General features: G+C 36.2%; 3 protein-coding genes across 11 annotated transcripts; 1 reads left to right on the top strand and 2 right to left on the bottom strand.

The window, feature by feature from the left end:
• Nucleotides 1-157: 157 nt before the first annotated feature.
• Nucleotides 158-2,672, bottom strand: LOC111811557 (exocyst complex component EXO84B). Its single transcript, XM_023698463.2, has 3 exons — nt 2,257-2,672; nt 1,990-2,087; nt 158-882 (listed from the first exon to the last, which is right to left on the bottom strand). Exons 1-3 carry the CDS (start codon nt 2,383-2,385, stop codon nt 390-392), a joined length of 720 nt encoding a protein of 239 aa, XP_023554231.2. The 5' UTR covers nt 2,386-2,672; the 3' UTR covers nt 158-389.
• Nucleotides 2,673-5,125: 2,453 nt separating this feature from the next.
• On the top strand, nt 5,126-16,536 carry PSAT1 (phospholipid sterol acyl transferase 1). Of its 4 annotated transcripts, none has more exons than XM_023698459.2 (16): nt 5,127-5,561; nt 6,951-7,086; nt 7,276-7,420; nt 8,350-8,519; nt 8,631-8,707; nt 9,610-9,823; nt 9,918-10,095; nt 11,159-11,258; nt 11,977-12,071; nt 12,714-12,765; nt 12,878-12,949; nt 13,851-14,019; nt 14,528-14,632; nt 14,709-14,793; nt 14,900-14,989; nt 16,137-16,536. In XM_023698459.2, the coding sequence occupies exons 1-15, from the start codon at nt 5,322-5,324 to the stop codon at nt 14,979-14,981; spliced, it is 1,920 nt and encodes a 639-aa protein (XP_023554227.1). In that variant the 5' UTR covers nt 5,127-5,321; the 3' UTR covers nt 14,982-14,989; nt 16,137-16,536. The 4 variants fall into 4 exon arrangements, 3 of the variants coding, with proteins under 3 accessions (XP_023554227.1, XP_023554228.1, XP_023554229.1); XM_023698460.2 differs by having other exon boundaries at nt 16,112-16,536; XM_023698461.2 differs by having other exon boundaries at nt 16,109-16,536.
• A 708-nt stretch (nt 16,537-17,244) lies between these two features.
• On the bottom strand, nt 17,245-21,300 carry NPGR2 (no pollen germination related 2). Of its 6 annotated transcripts, none has more exons than XM_023698435.2 (6): nt 21,156-21,300; nt 20,978-21,056; nt 20,307-20,636; nt 19,348-19,600; nt 17,888-19,249; nt 17,245-17,721 (listed from the first exon to the last, which is right to left on the bottom strand). In XM_023698435.2, exons 3-6 carry the CDS (start codon nt 20,562-20,564, stop codon nt 17,402-17,404), a joined length of 2,193 nt encoding a protein of 730 aa, XP_023554203.2. In that variant the 5' UTR covers nt 20,565-20,636; nt 20,978-21,056; nt 21,156-21,300; the 3' UTR covers nt 17,245-17,401. The 6 variants fall into 6 exon arrangements, with proteins under 6 accessions (XP_023554203.2, XP_023554202.2, XP_023554204.2 ...); XM_023698434.2 differs by having other exon boundaries at nt 20,307-20,587; XM_023698436.2 differs by having other exon boundaries at nt 20,307-20,573.
• Between the last annotated feature and the right edge of the window lie 1,213 nt (nt 21,301-22,513).

The raw sequence follows: 22,513 nt of genomic DNA, 5'->3' as shown, positions 1-22,513 counted from the left end.
AATTTATTGTAGAATTAGTCCTTATTAACTCTTCATTACAATTAAAATTATCTAGTTAACCCAAAGTTATCAGATTCGAAAAAAAACGAACGTAAGTGAAAATCGAGTAAAAAATTAATATTTAGGTCGACTAAACTAAAGAGGTAATACTTCAAAATTTGTGAACGGAATGAACATTAAACTTAAAATAAGACGACATAAGTGTAGGTTTGTGAAACATATGGATCAAATGGAAACTAAACTCAAACGTATAAAATTTATGTTATTATCTAATTAGTAGACCGACATGATCATAATACAACCGGCTGAGTATAAGCGAATTTAACGAATAAACAAACTCTGGATAAACAGATATACAGATCAAATATGGATCAAATTCTAAATCTCAACTAACAATTCATAAGTTCTTGAGGTACCTGGTGCGTTTTAGGAGAATTTACTGAAGGTGGGCGCTCCGTGGTTGGATCAGTCCCTGCTCCTGCAGGCGTTTTTTGTGCCAATCGCAGCATAATCTTGGCCTTTTTGTCAGAAATCACACAATCATACAACATTACTAAGTCAAACGAGTGATGTTCTTCTTCAACTTTCAGCCTCTGCAGATTTTCATCCTCTAATTTGACAATCTCCAAAGCTTCATTTATCTTGTTTGCACAAATGAGGGTATCCAAGGTGTTTGAGACCTCGTAAATGTGAGCCTCCAATTCAATCAAGCAAGATATTCCACTGTATTCGGATGCTTGAAGAGTTGAATCCACCGTCTCATCCGACTCCATGTCAAGATCCATGCCATCCAATACGTCTTTCACAAGCTTTGTTTGAGTAGAGATGTTGCTTTTTAGATCCATCAAATCCTGTTGCATTGCCTTTACCTTTTCAAATGCTCTGCACGGAAAGCAAAATTTTGTTATGTGATAAGAAAAATTTAGCCAATGACAAATTGATAAAATAGCAAAACCCAAATAATGTCGTGTCTCTGTATTTGATCGAACACTAAGTGTTGAGAATTGTTAGGAGGGAGTCTCATGTTGGCTAATTAAGAGAATGATCATGGGTTATAAATAAGGAATATATCTCCATTGGTACGAGACCTTTCGAGGAAACGTAAAGCAAAGCCACGAGAGCTTATGCTCAAAGTGGACCGGAAGCCTAAAGCAAAACCGCAAAGTGGACAATATCATACCATTGTGGATATCTGTGATTACTAACATAGTATCAAAGTCATACCCTTAACTTAGTTATGTCAATTGAAGGTGTAGACAAAAGTGACTCAAGTGTTGAACAAAAGGTGTACTTTGTTCGAGAACTCAAGAAAAGGAGTTGAGCCTTGATTAAGGGGAGGTTGTTCGAGGGCTCCATGAGCCTAAGAGGAGGCCCTATAATGTACTTTGTTGAGGGGAGGATTGTTGAAGCAAGCCAGGAGAGTTTATACTCAAAGTGCCACTTTGACCCAAAGCTAAATCGGTTGTGCTAAAGATCAACAAAACCTAAATCCAAAGGATCGAGCATCAAAGCACATAGCACCGATGAAAGAAATCTCTTACATTTTAAGAATTTGAAAATTGGGATCTCAAAGGGAACTTGGCTGGAATTCAGACACAAACAATCATGATGAACGCTCTAAGACCAAAGCCATTTGAGAAGATAAGAAATTTTGTCACTACACCACACCTCCTTGAAACTAAAGTACTTCGAGAAGAACAAACAGTTTCTTCTAGACTTCACGCCTCTTAGACGGAATCAGAGGATCAAGTGCTGCCACAACACATAAATGAACACAAAATCATGTTCGACTTCACGAGCTAAATGTTACATGCATGAATCTAACAGAAAATTAAGTTCCGCTCTAGGAATTAATTTCTTTTAGGAATTATCGTACGAACACTGCCACTTTTTCAAGCACGCATGTACAATTTCAACGGAGGCAGTTACTGGACTCTCCGGAAGTGGATGGAGGGGAAAGGAAGTATGTTGAGCTTAATTGGATCATACCTTGAGAAGGAAATGCAACTAGAAATAATAATTCTATGAAAATCTCCATTGGATTCAGCCTTCAGCTCCAAGAGTTCCGAACACAGGTAACTAATGCCCTGTTAATTCCACAAACAAAATAAGTTACGCAGCGGCGAAAACCTATTTTCTGCTTCCAATTTATCGAACAAACAAGCAGAGTTTCTATGGAAATCGAGAAAGAACATCTTAATTAACGAGGAATCCAAAAGGAAAAAAGAGAAAATGAAGAAATCGACTCGTACTTGCCTTGGCAGTCATGGATCGAACTTCGGAATCATCGTCTGAGTCGCCGGAGGCATGATCGCTCCATCTCGAGTCCTCCACATCTCCGTTTTCGTGGAAGCGAGCCGCAAAAGACGAAGATACTGATTGCATTGGAACTGATTTCCCTCGATGAATAAACCGATACAATCAAAACGTTTGCACGACGACTCCATTAAAAACACAGTTTGATCACTCTATCGTCGGTTACCGCCTCCATTTACATAGCTTTGGTTTCTTCGATTACCTGGCGGCTGCTTTTGCTAATTCTTGTCTTGTGCCGTCGAATTTTTTCGCCGGTCTTGCATTGTCGTTTCTGAAGGAAGGCGGAGATATCAGAACTCCAAGAACCACTAATCAATGACTATGAACATGGTAGAATATAAAGGTTCGAAATTAAGGTTACCGCCTCCATTTACATAGCTTTGGTTTCTCCTGGCGGCTTTTTTGCTATATATATTAAGAACATTAATTAAAAATTTTAAAATTTAAAGATATTTTTTTAAATAAAATATTAATCGTCAAAATATATAGGGGTGTACATGATCGGGGTTGTGTAGGGTTGAGGGATTTTTTTTTGACCCAACCCAACCCGAAACTTTTCACAACCCAACCCAACCCTCTTTCGGGTTGGGTTATATAAAATATATTAAAAATTTACAACACAAATCAATCCATAATTATTCAATAAAAATCAACGAGCGAAAATTGTAACATATTAATATAGTTCGAGTGAAAATTGTGACATGTTAACATAGTTCAACATGTCGTAAAACTAAAGAAAGGTAAGTACCGACATTTCTTAAAAATTAAAAATTTGATTAAAATAGAAAAAATATGAAGATATATCATGAAATTAAATAAATAATAAATATGATTAATCTATAAATATTATATATAACACAAAAAAATATATATATAAAAATATTTTAGAGTAAATTTATGCCGACCTTGTCTGAGAACCTAAACTATTAGAAAAATAATATATATATATATATATATATATATATATATATATATATATCAATAAAAAATAAAAAATAAATACATTATAATTTAGAATTACAAGTTTATTTTTAAATATATTAAAACTATAATTTAAAAATATAATAACGTTGCAACAAATAGAAAATAAATATTTTAAAACATAATTTGTGAACATTCAATTAACCCATATATATATATAGAAAATAAATACATTATAATTTAGAATTATAAGTTTATTTTTAAATATATTTAAACTAGAATTTAGAAATATAATAACGTTTCACCAAATAGAAAATAAATATATTAGAACATAATTGGTCAACGTTCAACTAGCCATCTAGCCATGTCTTATACATATATAATTTATGAATAATTAGTTAGTAAAATATTTTTAAAAAATTAAATACATAAAAAGAAAAAAAAAAATATGTATTTGCATAATTTATGAACATTTAGTAAGGTATTTTAAAAATATATTTAAACTAAAATTTAGAATAAAAATTAAATACATAAAAGAAAAAAAAAACGTGTATTTGCATGAACATATAATATAACGGTTAAAAAAATTAAATACATAAAAAGAAAAAAAATATGTATTTGCATAATTTATGAACATTTAGTAAGGTATTTTAAAAATATATTTAAACTAAAATTTAGAATAAAAATTAAATACATAAAAGAAAAAAAAAACATGTATTTGCATGAACATATAATATAACGGTTAAAAAACATATATTTTCTGGATTCGAACTACGGCGTAAGTCTTTATAAACAAATCAAAGTACCAAGCAAACCTATTTTACATAAGTTTTTTTAATATATTTTATATATTTCAGTTTGACTCGGGTCAATCCGAGGGTTTTACCCACGAACCCGAAACCGAACCGATTCAGTTCGGGTTCAGAAAAATGAAACCAACCCTACCCGAAATGCTAATCCAACCCAATCCAACCCCTATAGTTCGGGTTGGGTTGGTCCGGATTGTCGGTTTGTTGGGTTGAATGTACACCCCTAAATATATATATATATATATATAGTAAGCGCATTAATTGAATTTTTTAAAATTTAAAGATATTTTTTAAATAAAATATTAACCGTCCAAATTAATTTAAGAGTTATATATATATATATTATTTTAATTTAAGAGTAAACTTTTAAAAATTTATAGATATTTTTATTAATTTAGCATTCAAATTACATGGTCATTAAAATTTTATTTTTGTTATATTTTCATTTTTAATCTTCCAATGTCCTTAAAAGATAACTATTTTGGTCGGATTTGACAAAATAGTGACATACTCTTGAGTATAATCAACGATGAAAAAGAGGTGTGGCGAGATCAGGAAGCACTCCCGTTCCAAATTTTTATCCCATTTTTTATTTTGTGGAATTATTGAATTGGAACCCCGAGAAATAATCCTCATTCTACATTTGTTATGTTCCAAAGTTTTTTTTTTTTTTTTTTTTTTTTTTTTTTTTTTTTTATACATTCAGGTTCGTGAATGTAAAAAAAATATTATAATACAAAAAAATCAGCCTTGAGGTTGGGGTTGAAGACGATGACAGACGAACTATCTAAATTAAATCATCAACTTGACCTCGTGCTCAATCAAATGGGAGGTTCCTTGACCTAGACCCGATCCTGCTCGGAATTTTGTCGTACCTAAGTATAATATTTATTTGCAAGCTAATATGGCATAATTGATGAAAAATAAAATATTAATAGAAAACCTATGGTTTATATATATATATATATATATATATTTAATCCTTTTTCTCTTAAAATTTTTATTTTGATTTAATTTTTTTTTGGTTGTTTTAAAAAATAACCACTCGAGTCTCTCCGTTAATATTTTCATTTTGGAATCCGTTAGGCTTTTCTATCGTATTTGTTGAAGTCACGTGCGGTGACGCAGTCGAGATGGCTGACAAGAAATTTGGATTTGACGCGCCGGGCCAGAGTAGATCATGCCGGGGAAATTGATCTGGGCTCCGACGTCCATTTGCAGTGATCACAGGTCAAGCCTGAGCTGAAGAAGAAGAAGAAGACGAAGGGGAATGCGATGATGGGAGGAGATTCTCGTGTAGTGCTGACCGTTCTGCTCCTCTTGCAAGGTTTGGGCGGAGAGGGGATTGAGTTCGGTGGAGATGGGGGAGATTTCGGCGGAGACTATTCTAAACTCTCCGGTATCATAATCCCTGGCTTCGCTTCCACACAGCTCCGAGCGTGGTCCATTTTGGATTGTCCCTATTCGCCTCTCGATTTCAATCCTCTGGACCTCGTCTGGCTGGACACTACCAAGGTATATCTCTTTCGTTGTATCGTTATATCGTCTTGTTTTGTTGGCATGTAGAATGAAGCCAAGTTAATGTCAGTCCATGCTTGGAAGTGTTGAGTTTCAGTTTGTGCGATTGTTCGTGTTGAAAATTACTTGCATGTTTCATTGCGATTGTTGGATTTCCCTATGCCAGTATGCCTTGAATCGATACTCCCTATGCCAGTATGCCGGACGCTTCTAGCAGTGGACTTGGGCGGTTACAAATGGTATTAGAGTCAGACACCGAGCGGCGTGCCAGCGAGGATGCTGGCACCCAAGGGGTGGATTGTGAGATCCGACATCGGTTGGAGAGGGGAACGAAACATTCCTTATAAGGGTGTGGAAATTGAAAATCTATCTGTAGACGTGTTTTAAAACTGTGAGGCTGACAACGACACGTAATAGGCCAAAACGGACAATATTTGCTAGTGGTGGGCTTGGACTGTTACAAATGGTATAAGAACCAGACACCGGACGGTGTGGCAATGAGGATTCTGGCTCCCAAGGGAGTGGATTGTGAGATCCCACGTCGGCTGGAGAGGGGAACGAAACATTCCGTGTATGAGTGTGGAAACCTCTCCTTAGTAGACGCGTTTTAAAACCGTGAGGCTGATGGCAATACGTAATAGGCCAAAACGGACAATATCTGCTAGCGGTGGGCTTGGGCTGTTACAAATGGTATCATAGCCAGACACTAGGCAGCGTGCCAACAAGGACACCGGGCCCCCAAAGGGGTGGATTATGAAATCCCACATTGGTTGGAGAGGGAACAAAACATTCTTTATTAAAGGTGTGGAAACCTCTCCTTAGTAGACACATTTTAAAACCATGAGATTGACGACGATACGTAACGGGTCAAAGCAGACAAGATCTGCTATCAATGGGCTTGGAGTGGGTTGGAGTGTTACAATCAATCAACTGGTGGATTAGCATTGTCGATTTATCTTGTTTTAATGATTAATGCTGCAGCTTAGGCTGTTGCTATCTTTAATTCTGAGTTCAGTGGGTTCAAATGAGCGAGACCCTGTTAATTATTCGGATTGTCAGCTAGTGGGTTAACATTCTCATCTTATCTTGTTTCTGGGTATGAATAATTCAGTTTCACTGGATTCAAACGTATTCTTAGATTTGAACTTTGAATAGGTGACTGAAAATGGCTGGCCGAACTTTAATTAAATCAAGCAGAAGAAGATTTTGAAACTTGTATTTAAAAATTGCATCATTTCCAAATGCCCATTATTATCTGCATCTGTCCCAAATTCATGTGATTTTTCTCCTTTGTTATCAATAGCAATATTGTTTCTCTGATATGGTTACACTAAATTCGTTCATAAGATGCTCTCCTTAGTCTTTGAACGTTCATTGGTCTTGCAGCTTCTCTCTGCTGTCAATTGCTGGCTCAAGTGTATTTTGCTAGATCCATACAATCAAACCGATCACCCTGAGTGCAAGTCACGGCCTGATAGTGGTCTTTCAGCTATCACTGAACTCGATCCTGGCTACATAACGGGTAGGTAAAGTTAAAGTATAGTAGTTTTTTCTTGAACTCTACAGTAGTTTTTTCTTGAACTCTACAGTAGTTTTTTCTTGAACTAATCATAGAATGAGCATAGTCACTTGTTCTTCTAGTGGTAGAATGTTTCACGTACGGTACTTCCATCCATTGACAAGCGTATATGTACCAATTCATCAACTGTAGGCCCTCTTTCTTCGGTGTGGAAAGAATGGATAAAATGGTGTATTGAATTTGGTATTGAAGCTAATGCAATTATTGCCGTTCCCTATGATTGGAGATTGTCGCCAACAATGCTCGAGGAGCGAGACCTTTATTTCCACAAGCTCAAGTATGTACATGCATCTATCATACATGATATTATTATCACCAACCAGAGTGGCCTCTGCATGTTGCATTTTTACTTTCATGTATCGACCATTCCTTAATGTTTGACAAATTCACCTATTATGGTGCATCACGTCTTCTTTGTTGCATAGGCTTGTTTGCATTATTTAAAGATCTCTGAAGAGTATTGCAGATAACATTTTGAACAATAACGTGAACCAGAGTCTAGGTATATTTAACAGTACACAAAGGATTTTTCCCTAGATACTAAGTTCAAAGTGTAACAATCCAACCCACTACTAGCTGATATTGTCCTCCTTGGGCTTTCCCTTTTGGGTTTCCATTCAAGGTTTGAAAACGCGTCTGCTACGGAGGGGTTTCCACACTCTTATATAGAATGCTTTGTTCCCCTCTCCAATCGATGTGGGATTTCACAATCCACCCCCTTCGAAGCCCAACGTCCTCGCTCACACTCATTCATCTCTTCAATTGATGTGAGATCTCACAATCCACCCTCGTTTGGGGCCCAGCGTCCTCGCTGACACATCGCCCGGTGTCCACCCCCTTCGGGGCTCAGCGTCCTTGCTGGCACACTGGCCGGTGTCTGGCTTTGATACCATTTGTAACAGCCCAAGCCCATCGCTAGCAGATATTGTCCTTTTTGGGCTTTCCCTTTCAGGTTTCTCCTCAAGGTTTTAAAATGCATCTACTAGGAAAAGGTTTCCACGCCCTTGTAAAGAATGCTTTGTGCCCCTCTCCAACCAACAAAGAGATCTGAAATCTTAAGTTGAATTGAGACCCAATAACCATTCCAAAAACTCAATGCCTAATCATAAGATTTATTATTATTATTTTTTGTTTTAAGCCTTAGAAGTTGATTGGGTGCAGCTTGAAGATGCTTAATGTTTCGAAGTATTATTCTTTTCTTTCCAGATTGACTTTTGAGACAGCCTTAAAACTTCGTGGAGGCCCGTCAATAGTGTTTGCTCATTCTTTGGGTAATAATGTCTTTCGCTACTTCTTGGAATGGTTAAAGCTGGAAATTGCTCCAAAACACTATTTTGAGTGGCTGGATCAACATATTCACGCATACTTTGCTGTTGGTATGAATTGTTTCATTAAGAAACTAATACCTTTAGTCATTTTCTTCAATTTTTTGCATACTACTCACTCATCCCAAATTTGTTTTATCTTTCTACTTTTATTGACAACAGGAGCTCCTCTTCTTGGTGCACCTGACACAATAAAAGCAATTCTTTCTGGTTCAACATTTGGTCTCCCTATCTCTGAGGTTGCTTTTCAATTATCAGTTTAAGGAAACCTTTATTTAACTTTCTCCATCCTCCATGGTGGTTTCTCTGTTCGTTTCAGCATTGATACTTTAATATGATTATGAAATTTGACAGACACGTAGATTTTTATCCTTCAAACGATTGTTTTATTTGCATGTTGTCTAATTCTGTTAACTCCTGCATTGCATTGATTACGGGAGTTGGATACTATGATGCTGTAATTTATTAGTAGAATCAGTTTATGAACTACTCAGTGGGGGCCAGGTCTGAGGAACGTAATGTCTTGAACTTCCACAGTTTAACGTAAGACGAACAGATTACCACATTTGGGTCAGGATACCATAAAAATGCAGATACCACTTAGTCAGACTGTGTTAGACTTCAAAAATTCCTTGATTTGATTGATTCTCTCCATTATATAATAAATTCCTTGATTTGATTGATTCTCTCCATTATATAATCAAATTTTGTAAATACTTGGGAATATACAAAACTCTGTCTAAGAAAAGCTTGTATGTCTGCACTTCGAAGATCACCACTTGCTCCTATTTCAATTTTACATTCAACTTCTGCTGGGTGTTGCTCTTTAGTAACATCTTCAGCATTTCTATGGTCCTTATTGATGTCCACCATCTAATTCGGATTCTTTTTCTAAGAATAATATCTGCAGTAAAAGTTCTTTGTTGTATGTCAGAGCAAAATAATTCCATGCTCTCATCAATCACAACCTCTTCTCTTCAAGAGATGAGGAGATGCTTTTCCAGGTTCTTACCCCTTAAGTCATTATGTCAACTCTTATTTACTCCTCAAAAGTAATGTCCGCACTTAGTTATGCTTGGAACAGGCCCTTCTCTATGTTTTTATTTAACCTAATACCAGATTTAATTTGGTGAGGTATCAGGGGACAGCTAGGGTGATGTGCAATTCATTTGGTTCTTCAATGTGGATGATGCCACTTTCTAAGTATTGTAGGGGAGAGGATGTATACTGGAAACATTTCTCCAAGGGTAATGGGGGAGTTCATCACTCCTATCGCTGTAGTGAGCAGGAACCCAGGTCAAACTACTCAGGGTGGCCAACATATATAGCCAATATAGAAGTTCCTTTAGTCCATGGTAAGATTTCTGACTGATTCTAATCTCATGGAAGACCGCATAATGCTATTATTGCTGATTTTTTCCTTGTGTGTTCAATTACCTGGACATTCAGCTGGATATGAAGCGTATCCATCACTTTCAGAAGTTACACACGAAAACTTAACAAGCATGGAGTGTGGACTCCCTACACAGCTATCTTTCTCTGCCCGTGAGACATCTGATGGGACTTTTTTCAAAGCAATCGAAAATTATGATCCAGATGGCAAGAGGCTTTCATATCAGCTACACAGGTGGACATGTTCTTGCGTTTTTAATAAAAATATATTTTGCTGATAGTTCTAGAGGTTCTTATCGTTAATGAAACAAAACTTTTAATATTATGACCCCAGGGGTAACTGCACTATATATTAGTGGACCTCATATTAAATAGTTCAGCTTGTTTTACAAATGTCTCTAAGTAGCATCAAGAGAGGACTGTTGTACCTCCTGTGATCTTAGTAGCATTGTATCATTGTCATTATATTAACGTAAACGTATTATTAGAGTCTTATGGTTGGAATATGTGGTGTAAGTTCTGGCATGACCTATAATAAGTCATTTTCATCATAATTAAATAATGGGATACAAAATGGATAAAGAGAGTGGAGCATCATGGGCATTTGATGAAGTGGTAGAAGATTGAATTTAACGTTATTATGTGGTCAAAGATTTGGGAAAAGGCAAAGATCATTCTTGATTCAATGCTATCAAGGTTTTTTTTTTTCTTGGAGAATTTGAATAGACAGAAACGACCAAATCTTCAACTAAAATGAACATGATCATGAGAAAGTCTTCTAGTTGGCTAAGTTGTATTTCTCTCTTCATGATGTGGCTGTTCTACTTATATTCCTTTCGTCGTAAATTCGAATTGGGGGCTTTTTGGTGGCTTGAGTTTTTCATCAGTTGGTTCAGTTTATAGTGCAGCTTGAATTTTCTGAGGGATTTTTTGAATAATGTAGCAGAATTGCAACTTTTCACTACCTTCACCGAATACTGTATTGGAGATATTTTCTCTAATTTTCCAAACCATGATGGCCAGTATCAATCCTAGTCCTTGTTAATCTGATTCCTTTTTTTTTTTTTCGTTTGTATATCCAAAAAAATGTTCCTTATGAAAAAACTTATGCTGTATTCTCTTTTCCTGGAAATTTTAATAAAATAGTAGTATACAAAACCAACCTTGAAATGTAGTTTTTTTTTTTGTAAATTGTTCATACAGTCCATCCTATTTAATCAAAAGATAATATGATCTGTTCAAATAATTCTATGTTTTTGATGTCTTAGTTTCTTTCCCTTTGTGTTTCACTACTACAGGCTATATCATAGTGATCCTGTCCTGAACCCACTAACACCTTGGGATAGACCTCCGATAAAGACTGTGTTCTGTATCTATGGAACAGATTTAAAGACAGAGGTATTGTTGCACTCTCTGATCGAACACATATTTTCTGAGTCATCTTTAGATGCCTGAGGTTTTTTTTTTTTTTTTTTAAATTTATTATTATTATTATTTTTTTTGTAATAATTATTTTTCAGTTTTTAGTTTTTGCACCTTAATCTTATACATAGTACATGATGAATAAGGAAAATTTCTTTCCCCAAATGCTAGATTTTCTTTAATTTGTTTATGGTGACACCCCTCTTTTCATGATTACATTTCTTAAACTTATTAGCATTCTTACAAAGTTCTTTTCTATTTTTGTAGAGTTCTAGTACGGAATGTAAGTCTTATATAAAAGAAATTCCAATTGTATCTGTATACTAATCATAATCATAAACTTAGAGCCATGTAATTAGTAGGTGAACAGCAAACCTCCTAGAGCTTATATTTGTTTTGTTGAATTCACATCTCTGAGTTGTGCAATTCATCTAGTTTTCCAATAATTTGATATTGAGGGCCCTACTCCTGGTATTATTCTCATAGTTCACCCTCCTTGAATCCTGGGGAAGCTTTGTCCATCTTAAGTTTCTACTGGTCAATAGGGCACCACTGGGACACTCCATCCAGTTGGATCATAACAAGCATAAGTTAATTTGATCCATTTTTTTTTTATCTTATTTGAGTTTATAAGTTTTGTAGTTATAATGTTATGGTGAACGATGAGTTTCATATCTTGGCAATGGTAAAACAGGTTGGTTACTATTTTGCACCAAGTGGAAAGCCTTACCCCGATAATTGGATCATTACAGATGTCATCTATGAGATTGAAGGGTCTCTCATTTCGAGGTTAGTGGCCATACTGTATGAGTATCCTAAAAACTGAGGTGCAGGGAAATGATTATGTCCTCTTGGTTATTGATGATCTTGGCTGTTCAAGTAATGTATGCCATACTTCCTCCTTTAAGATCTCAAATGTTGAGATTATTTTGTTCAGTTTTTATTTAATTTTTTTTTTTTTTTTTTTTTTTTTTTTTTTTTTTGTATTAATTGAAAACAACTATGAGAAAGGGTGACTACGAGTCAACATCTAAATAACCGGCAAATAATTGCAAATTAGACATCCGACCTGCCAGAACTAAAAAGAGAATTGTCAAAATGCTTAGCATTCAAAGCACAAAAGTGAATTGCAAGGCATCTTCGATTTTAAGATTTGACATGAAGATAAATAGTCTAACTGAGATATAGACTCGATTATAATCTTAGATCACGCGTACTCATCTGTATGCTTCCATTAGACAAAACTTGAATTATGTAAATTGCTCCTTTTTCACGGTCCATTATTACTCTTGCTTGGCGCTTCTCTGAATTAATGGTTGCAAACAACAAATGTTTTCATTTTCTTGTGAATAGCTATCAAGTTTTTAGCCTTATGCTCCCTATTTTGTTAAGGATTCAATTTTTTCCGTCTCTAAAATTGTAGTTTTATAGATCAGGGAATCTGGTAGATGGAAATCCTGGTATTGCCAGTGGGGATGAGACAGTAAGTTGGCGAATAATGAACATTGCTTCTTCAGTAGTGCAAGCTTCCTTTTGGAGGCTGAATTTCAGAAAGTCTCTTCAGCATTGACGTAGAAAGAATTCTCCGTTCTCAGGTACCGTACCATTCTCTCTCGTGGTGCAAAAGCTGGCTTGGACCAAAAGTGAACATAACAAGGGCTCCTCAGGTATCCATGTTCATTTATTATTTAGTTATCATCATACAAATAGGCTTTCCGATTTTCATGAACAAAAGAATGTGTAATTTGTGCTGGACTTGTACCAAGGGTAAATCGCATTCCTAAGGACTTGGAAATTATGATACTCCAACTATCTTTCTCCATAAGCTAACTGAATGGAGTAATACTACGTTATATTGGACACGTTTCTATAATCTGATCTAGTGGCCTGGCTTGGCTTCTTGCTGGCAATGTCACATGCTAGGAATGAGTTAATAGGATTATTTTAATCTGTTTTTTCATGCCCAAAGTGTGAGATCCCACATTGGTTGGGGAGGAGAAAGAAGTACTCTTTATAAGGGTGTGTAAACCTCTCCCTAGCTGACATGTTTTAAAAACCTTGAGGGGAAGCCCGAAAGGGAAAAGCCTAAAGAGGACAATATCTGCTAGCGGTGGGCTTCGGCTGTTACAAAGAGAAATTATTGAATTAGGCTATTATAGTATGGCTTGTGGCTCCTTAGTTCCATTATTGATCATCTATAACATTGTGGCATGTACGTAAGGCAAGACCCTCAGCCAAACTAGTTGAACAATTCCTGGACTCCAAGTTGAAGGTATATTTTTTAATGTAAAAAATCCTCAGACAATGGTAATTTAATTTCCTATTTTCTTCCTTGTGAAATTAGGCAATAAAATACCATAAGCTTACATAGGCTTTTAATGGACTTTGCAAGATCCTTATGCTAATAACCGACCCCTACCATTTATGTTTGGCATCAAAATTTACATTTAGACCATGGTTGCTATTTAATATTATGAATGCGTACAGATATTTTGAGTTGACTGATTCCTATTCTTGAAGGGCCTCTTTTATAGTCAGATCTAATTGGCTTGTTTTTACACAATGTAGGCAGAACATGATGGATCAGATGTACAGATTGATATGAATGTAGAGAATAACCGTGAAGAAGATATTGTTCCTAACATGACTAGGTCTCAGAGAGGCAAGTATATAACTTACTATGAAGACTCAGAAAGCATTCCAGGAAAAAGAACTGCTGTATGGGAGCTTGATAAAGGTATGTGGCACTCAACTTCACCGAAGGACGGTTTCGAAGTTTACTTACATTTGACACTTGGATGAAATGCAATTTGTGGATTACAGGCCCAATGTTAAATGGGTTGCTCACTATGGAAAGAAACAACTTGAGATTTTATCCATTTTAATTTGGGAAATCCTTTGGAATTGAAAAGGTTTTTTGGACTACATCTTAAAAATCTCATTAAATGAAGGCAAAAGTCGTTTCTTTTCTGCTTTACCAACTTTATATGGATTTGCATTTTGGTTTAGTAAGTATTCTTGAGTTCTGCAATTAACTGGAAAGAGGAGAGAGAGAGAGAGAGAGAGAGAGAGAGAAGAAGAAGAAGAAGAAGAAGAAGATACGGGTCGGGCGGTCTGATGTGTGTCGTACAAGAAAGCCGAGAAATAAATCTTTAGATCTTGCATTCTGCATACATTTCAAGCTTACACACAGAATTAGTCTCACACCATTAAAATGTATTATTATTGACACTATCTCCATATAGTTAATCACAGAAACATCGTGAGATCGCCTGTTCTAATGCGAGAATTATGGCTCCAGATGTTGCATGATATCCATCCCAATGCCAAGTCAAGCTTCGTTACCAAAGGTAAATTTCATTTACTTTTTTTTTTTTCGTTCATTCTCTTCGTCTTCTTCGTGAGATTAGCAACAAACTTTCACAGTTAAGCGTGGGCCTTTGAGGGACGAGGATTGTTACTGGGACTATGGAAAAGCTCGGTGTGCCTGGCCTGAGTACTGTGAATACAGGTGACCCCTCCTTCTGGAGAAAATTAATCTTCCATATTTTTTATCAGTTCACTATCTTTTACTTTGTTTATGGCCTTTTTTAAAGACTTCATTTATGGCTGTGCAGATATGTTTTTGGGGACGTTCACCTCGGACAGAGCTGTAGGATAAAAAATAACTCAACCGATGTGCTCTCACATTATTTATAGATTAAAAGGTATGAATCTTCTCTGGCGATTCTTTTGGGTCCCGGAAGTTTAAGTTCTGGTGGAGCAAAATTAAGTATGTGGTGTTTTATGGGGATTGGAAGGAAGTGTACATAACCAGTCTCCACTGATATCATTCCATTACATATTAGCTGAATAAGTCTCTAAACTTTCTATTTGAATTTGATAGGTCTTAAAGCTTTAAAAGTGTCGAATAAATTTTTTACTTTTCAATTTTGTATCTAATAGATCTTTGTTTAAAAAAAATTCAAGGTCCTTATCAATTAGATACTTTTAAAGTTTAAGGATTTATTAGACAAAAAAAATTAATAATCTATGCTTTATTTGATAATTGTTTTGCTTCTTTTTTGTTTTCTTTTTATGAAATTTATGCTTGTTTTGTCCTAATTTTGTGCTATGGTTTTCACATTTTTGGAAAAAAAAAAAGTCTGTCAAATTCTCAAAACAAAAATAACTTTTCCTTGAACTACTATTTTTGTTTTGAGGCTTGGTTTTTTAAAACATTTGTAGAAATTAGATAACAAAACAAACCTATTGGTGTAAGGAGTGTTCATAAGTGTAATTTTGAAAAACCTTAACCTATAGTTATCAAATAAGACCTTAGTTTTTGATTTTTTGGTCTTTTAAAATGTTCTATTGACAGTTTTGTTGTCTACATTTTTAGGTGTGTTTTCAAATCCCAGCTGAGCTTTGGAACAAAAAAAGATAGTTTTTTATAAACGTCTTTTTTAATTTGGCTAAGAATCCAAATGTTTGCTCAGGAGAGGGTAGAAAATATAATTTTCAAAAATAAAAAACCAAATGTTGTGATTAAAGAAAAAAAATGGAAACACCAAATGATCAAAAGACTTAGAGACTTATTAGACACTTCACTTCACACAAAACTGTTCGGTGTAATTTTATTGAAGAGTTATATTGATTGATTCTTGATCCTCCTAAAGGAACTCTTATTCTTCGTAAGAAACAATAAGATTTACTATGATTTACTTGGTCAAAGAATAGTTCCTCAGCACTTTACAAGTAGATAGAAAAATGGAAACATTCAACATCAGCTCCTTTGTTCTATTGATCTTTTAGGTTTTGACTTCATGAAAATCTATTTTCTCCAGCAGTTGTCTTCCATCATTTCACATGCAGGTATTCCAATGGCGGGTTTCATCCATTGCTCAAAATTTCTGCTAGCCAAACTGGAAAATTCCAGCTAAAATGGAGGTTTGTTACTCTCCAGAGTTAGGAGAAACTGGGGCGTTGAATTCTTGAGGGTAACGATCATTTGCTATTGACGTTCATTGTTATAGGCAGAGGTAAATATTACGAGTTTCACTTCCAATTATATGTAATTAACGCTCAGTTGCTTGTATGCCATTGAAAATAATGCCCCAGAATTTTGTTGAGATGGCTTGCTTGTATGCTCTGCCAATGTAATGATGCTCATGTTATGAGAAGGCACAAATGCCTTTTGAGTAGGGAAAAGAAAACATGTTCTGATAGAATTTGATAGCAATTGATTAGTCAAGGTATGTGTTCCAGTTTCTCAGGGCCAAGTTCATTTTTAAAGTGCTTATATGCAAATCTTGATATAGTATTCCGCATATCTTGCTGTTATTTTTCTCTGTTCTGAAGGGATGGTAGGGATGGAGAGAAATAAATTGGTATTATGAGATTCCACGTCGGTTAGAGAGGGGATTGAAGCATTCCTGATAAGGGCGTAGAAACCACTCTAGTAGATGCGTTTTGAAACCTTGAGGGGAAGCTTGGAAGGGAAAACCTAAAAAAAAAACTATATGCTAGCGGTCGGTTTGAAATGTTACAAATGGTATCTGAGCTAGACACCGGGAGGTGTGTAACGAGGATGTTGGGCTCTCAAAGGGGTGGACTATGAGATCCCATATCGGTGAGAGATGGGAACGAAGCATTACTTATAAGGGTGTGGAAGTCTCTCTCTAATAGACGCATTTTAAGACTTTAAGGGGAAGCCCAAAATTTCGAGTAGATCCAAAAAATTATTTCACCCAACCTGGACTCTCTCTTCAATCTCTTCAATGTACCGACTTTAAAATTTCTTGAATTTGTATGGAAAAATAGGCAAATTTGGATCCAGTCACTCAGAGGAGAGTTGAGTGCTTATTACGATTACACAAGCTCACGTAAAGGAAGGCCTGAATAAGTAAGTTTCAGGGTGGCACGCTTCTTCGGAAAGAGGTTCCTACTTTAATATATAAATTAAGAAAAAAAAAGGGCGAAATTCCAAAAGAATTGTTTTTGACTGAGGGAAAGAGAAACTTTTCCATTTATTGATTTTGTGTTGTACAATATGAGGGTATAATATAGATTTTGAAGCAAAAGTTACAATAAAAATAATTAACAAAGAAAAAGAAAAAGAAAACTTGAGCAGAGCTGTTTTATCTAAAGGGTTCAACAGGAGCAGATTCTTCAAGAAAAGTTGCTGCCTCAAAACATTCAACAGCTTCAACCAATGAAGACTTGGTTCCTTCAGATTTGTAGAACAGCCCGAGATTGTACCACGCACCATGGTTCGTCTGGTCGAGCCGTAGAGCATCCATCAAAAAGCTGCGTACAACGGGATGCGATCGGTGGCCGAGATGTCTGATAGCCACGGCAGACGAAACCAAGCTCGGGACATGAATGGGATCAATGTCCAGAGCAGCCATAAAAGCTTTCAGAGCTTCTTTATACAAGCCTTTTGCTTCATAAAGCATACCTGTAATCAATTCACAACAGTTCCAAACACCACCCTCAGATCACTGAACTAAACAGTTTAATATCTTCAGATTCGTTCAAACGAACTAAGAACTGTTCGTGGGCGAAACTCGAAAATAGTCCATTCGAAACAAAAGAGAAGCTAACAGTTAAGTAAGAAGGATTACCTGTAATATGACATCTAGAAGCCGAATGAGAACAGATGGCCTTCGACTTCGAAAGGCAGGCCTCGGCATCGTGCCACTGCGAGAGCCTTATGTAGACTAGAGCTAGATCATGCCACACTTCCATTTGCAATCTTCTAGTACTGTTCCGTAGCTTCTTATCTCCCGAACCGAAACTTTTACTCCGAATTTGAAAAAGAGCGAGTAATCGACTGTAAGTCTCGATAGCACCTTTAAACTCATCCTGTGCAATTAGAAGCTTTGCTTTTGTTCGAAGCAACTCGCCTTGATCCCATTTCCCTGTTTGATCCAGAGCTGCATTTATAATACTTTCGCTATCGGTATATCGTTTTTGGGCGGAGAGAATCCGAGCCAGTAGTAACCAAGTTTTGATATTAGATCCACCTTCCAGCTTGAGACACTTCCTTGCATAATAAAGTGCTGAATCTAAATTCCTCTCGTCTGCATATTGAAGACTCGAATGATAGAGAACATTCGGGTCGGTCATTCTAGTCTTCCTCCGTGCAGCTTCGAGGGCCTCCATTGCCTCACATTGTCTGGAGGACTTCTCGGAATCTGCAACGGCGGATTTCGAATACACAGACAGTGAGATACCCAACAAACAATTGGCAACACCTTCCAATTGATCACATCCATGATCCAGGCTTTGCAGAGCTCTATAAGCGAAACTCGATCCCTCTTCGGCAAGCTCGCAGTTCTCTCCACAAATCTTCGACGCCATCAGTAGAGGGGGAAGTGATTTAGGATCCTCATGACTGCTCAACACTTTCCTCAACAGATTCAAAGCAGCCAAGTCTTCACCTGCTCCATAATAACAAAGAGCTAGAGCATGGTACCTTTCTTGTCGTTGTAGAATCCCAGGAGGCAATTCCTCTATTTGACCTGCTAAAGCCCTTGTATCCCCTGATATTGTTAGTGCAAAGGAGAGGTGATCCAAGATTGATGGATCCCAATCAATCCTTTTAAGAATAACTTTTCTAAGAAGTATCATAAATAAGAGTATAGCTTCTTCAATATTGTTTTTCGGTACAAACGAGCTGTCCATTTGCGACCGAAGATTAGGAGGGCATGCTTCGGTTCCACTGTACAGAAGAAAAATAGCAAACTCTTTCTGAATTCGAGCAGTGGTTTCCGCATCAAGGTTCCACAGATGAAGAAGTGCCCGCCGGTACGAAAGGATCGCTTCTTGAGAAGCATCGGCTAGCTTCCATAACTCCGGTAGCAGCTCCGCCGCCTTTGTAACGGTCTCCTGCAATTTACAATCAGCCCCAAAGTTTTCAGGCAAGCCTTCGGGGAACGAAGATTCGAGTATGTCCAGAATAACTTTGCAAGTTCGAGCAGCTTCTGCAAAAATTGTGGAAAACGTAGATCAGCTACGGATCAACGTCTTGAAGAGTTTGACAAAAGACATAGATTCCCAAAACTCAAGTAATAAACAGTACCTCCGAACTTCCCAAGGGCTTGCAGTGATTTTGCTTTGAAAAAGATGCCTTCCAAGAGTAAACTGACAGTATGCATCGACATTGGAGGAGTAGTAAAACTTTGCGATCGTCTTCTCGGGCAGTCGCCTCTTCTACCTATGGAGATCATTATCTTACTAGTTATAGCAGCAATGTCTATTCCTTCAAATACATGAAGAGCAGCTTCAATATTTCCCTTTTGATATTCATATCTCCCCAGCAATGCTCTTGCTTCCTTCAAACAGCAGGTATAAATTAATTACAACCTTTTTCAGAGATATACTTGAGAATACACCAAATCTATCTCTGTTTTATTTCAATGACAGCAATTTTTGCAATACATATCAGTCAGACAATTTCCATTTCCATTTCTGCTTTGGCCTGTTACGTGTTGCCATCAGCCTCAACGTCTACTAGGGATATGTTTCCACACCCTTAAAAGGAATGTTTCGTTCCCTTCTCCAACCGATGTGAGATCTCACGATCCACCCCTCTTGGGGGCCAGCGTCCTCATTGGCACACTGCTCGGTGTCTGGCTCTGATACCATTTGTAACAGCCTAAGGACACCGCTAGCAGATGTTGTCCTCTTCGGGCTTTCCATTCTGGGCTTCGCCTCAAGTTTTTAAAATGCGTCTACTAGGGAGAGCTTTCCACACCCTTCGTTCCCCTCTCGATAAACTCCATTTTTGTTAAACAATGCATTCAGATTGATAATCATTGACAACTGACCAAGAACTCATATAAGCAGAGGTCAATTTTCATTCAATACTCAAAAGAATCTTGATCATTTAGCACCAAAAAGAAAGCTTGCTTATGTTTTTTTGTTTTCACTCTAGAATCTTGCTTCTTTGCTCCATAGAATCATCCATAAACAAGTTTGTAAGGGAAACAATAAACCAAGAACGATCACATGCAAGCTAGAAAGCTTAAGGATTCTAACCTCATAATTCAAAGAACCACTCTCACGAAGCGAGGACTCGGCTTCTTCTATATTGCCAATTTCTGGCTTCTTGTTGATCTCGCTAGTCCGTGAAGAGCGCCCGCTTGCTGAATTCTCCACAGGCAAAGGCGATTCTGATGCAGGAACCCCATCATCCCCAGCTGCTTTCTCACCAGAACACAAGCACTTCATTATCTTCCTAATATTCCCCCCTCTTCCAGCGCTCCTCCCCCTTCTTATCTTAACGTCGCTCTTCATATTGTTTGCCTGCACCCAAAAATCTTCAACCACACAAACATAACCTTCATAAATTTCTCCTAAATCTATTCACTGAGCCACAAACACAAATATCTCATCAATGTCTATGAATTCCAGATCAAAACTCGGAAAACAACAAGGATGAATTCTAGTAAAATCGCTTCAAGCGACAAAGAAATCGAGTCATTAATTTTGAAATCCCCAAACATGTCGTTCTTGAACTCGACGAAAAGCTTAAGAATCAAACCGTTACAGTCGAACTCAGTTTCGTTCAAGCAAAATCCATCAACGAAAACCAAAAAGAACCGAAGAATTTGTGATGAAAAATTGAAAATCAATACAGTACAAAGAAGCAAGCAACTGAAGCAAGTAAAAAATCAGTAGAAGCAAAGGTAAAGAGTATGAACAAACACCTTTTATTTCGCCAAAAGTAAAAGGAGAGCGAGGGAAGGGAAAATCCAGAAACAGCAATACCCATGGACTTGAATTCTTCTGTTCAACAAATCAATCAATCAAGACCTGCTTTGAATCGTTTTGAAAATCAAGAACAGCAACGCAATAAAGCAGATGAAAGCTTGAACAATCTTTTACTTTATTGCTGCTTTTAGTGGACGATTCTGAGATTTGCTTTCGGATGAAAACAAGGAACCAAATGAAGAAAAGAAAAAGAAAAAGAGAAAAAAAAAAAAAAAAAAAATGGAGGAAAACAGAATCCTAGAGACGACGATCTTTGGCCTTTTGGGGGCTTAGAATTTGAGGGAATTTTTTATTGAGCCAAAATGGAGCGTTTGGGTCCCACCTTCCAAAGTTACCACGTGGCCTGAGGATTATCTTTGCCACGTGGCACTCATTACGCGCCGGCGGTAAACCGTTTTTCACTGTTCTGTCAGAGATTGTCAGAGACTCTGTCAGAGACTGTTTTTTTTTCTCTCTTTTTTTCTTTTCTTCTTTTTAATTCTTTTTTTTTAAATATTTATTTATTTATTATTCTTCGCGAATTCACGTTTTTATGTTGAAATTTATGTGTTTTTTGTTTTTATAAAATTATTTAATGTTTAATTTGTGGGTTAGTAGTGTTAGACGAACCCGACTCTCCACAATAGTATGATATTGTCCACTTTGAATATAAACTCTGCTTTTCTTTAGGCTTCCCCCAAAAGACCTCACACCCATTGAGAGAGTATTCCTTGATTATAAATTCATGATCATTTTTCCAAATTAACTGATGTGAGACTTTCATCGTCCAACAAGTGGAACTTGTTATCTGGAGCTTTATTTTATTTTAAAATATGAGTGTTTATATGATTCGATAATTTGATCAGCTTAAATTGGATTAGATTTTTTTTTTTCGATATTGAAATTTTGAAAAATAAAAAAAAAACTAAATCAGCGGTGTGTCTTCATGGGCTGACATTTTTTTTTGTTTGGTCAACTCGACCAATCCGAAAATAGGATTACAATCTAACTCAATCCTACCCGACATTACTTTTAATATTATTACGAAGATTAAGAATATTTTGACGTTTGTTACTATGTTGGTGATACGTTGTGACTTGTGAATGTTTGATATTTGAGCTTTATGAGATTTTAGCTATTAATGTAACATATATCGAGGATAAGTATGATTTAAAAAAAAATAAAAAAAATAAAACAACGAGAGGCGAATTAATGAAAGCTGAACATATAGTAAAAATTGTAACGCTTATTTAAGTTTAAGGTATAATTTGATAAAATTAAAAGTTTTAAGACATAATTAAATTATTTTCTTTTTCTAAATTTTAAAAGAAATTTGGGAAATCCGACGTGGAAATTAATTTTGGTGTAAATATTATTCCTTTTATTATAAGTTCTTCCAATTTTTACTTCAAAATATTAATTTATTTACAATTAGATGTCGTCTCAAAAGGTAATTTTTTTTTCTCCATTTACAAATTTTATTAATTATTAAA

The sequence above is a fragment of the Cucurbita pepo genome, chromosome 15 (genome assembly GCF_057944985.1).
Source record: "Cucurbita pepo subsp. pepo isolate OVF chromosome 15, ASM5794498v1, whole genome shotgun sequence".
Lineage (NCBI taxonomy): Eukaryota > Viridiplantae > Streptophyta > Magnoliopsida > Cucurbitales > Cucurbitaceae > Cucurbita > Cucurbita pepo.
Note: the sequence above shows the minus strand (reverse complement) of the source record. Positions and strands in the feature narration are given on the sequence as shown.

Bases quoted from the DNA above. Each gene is read 5' to 3' on its own strand.
- LOC111811557 (XM_023698463.2), bottom strand. From the start codon at position 2,385: ATGCAATCAGTATCTTCGTCTTTTGCGGCTCGCTTCCACGAAAACGGA. The intron at 2,088-2,256 runs GCAAGTACGAGT...TGGAATTAACAG, and splicing joins TTCGATCCATGACTGCCAAG to GGCATTAGTTACCTGTGTTC. The intron at 883-1,989 runs GTATGATCCAAT...CTTTCCGTGCAG, and splicing joins AGTTGCATTTCCTTCTCAAG to AGCATTTGAAAAGGTAAAGG.
- PSAT1 (XM_023698459.2), top strand. From the start codon at position 5,322: ATGATGGGAGGAGATTCTCGTGTAGTGCTGACCGTTCTGCTCCTCTTG. The intron at 12,950-13,850 runs GTATCCATGTTC...TACACAATGTAG, and splicing joins ACATAACAAGGGCTCCTCAG to GCAGAACATGATGGATCAGA. The intron at 14,020-14,527 runs GTATGTGGCACT...ATCTCCATATAG, and splicing joins TGTATGGGAGCTTGATAAAG to TTAATCACAGAAACATCGTG.
- NPGR2 (XM_023698435.2), bottom strand. From the start codon at position 20,564: ATGAAGAGCGACGTTAAGATAAGAAGGGGGAGGAGCGCTGGAAGAGGG. The intron at 19,601-20,306 runs GTTAGAATCCTT...TGCTGTTTGAAG, and splicing joins GTGGTTCTTTGAATTATGAG to GAAGCAAGAGCATTGCTGGG. The intron at 17,722-17,887 runs GTAATCCTTCTT...AATTGATTACAG, and splicing joins TTCTAGATGTCATATTACAG to GTATGCTTTATGAAGCAAAA.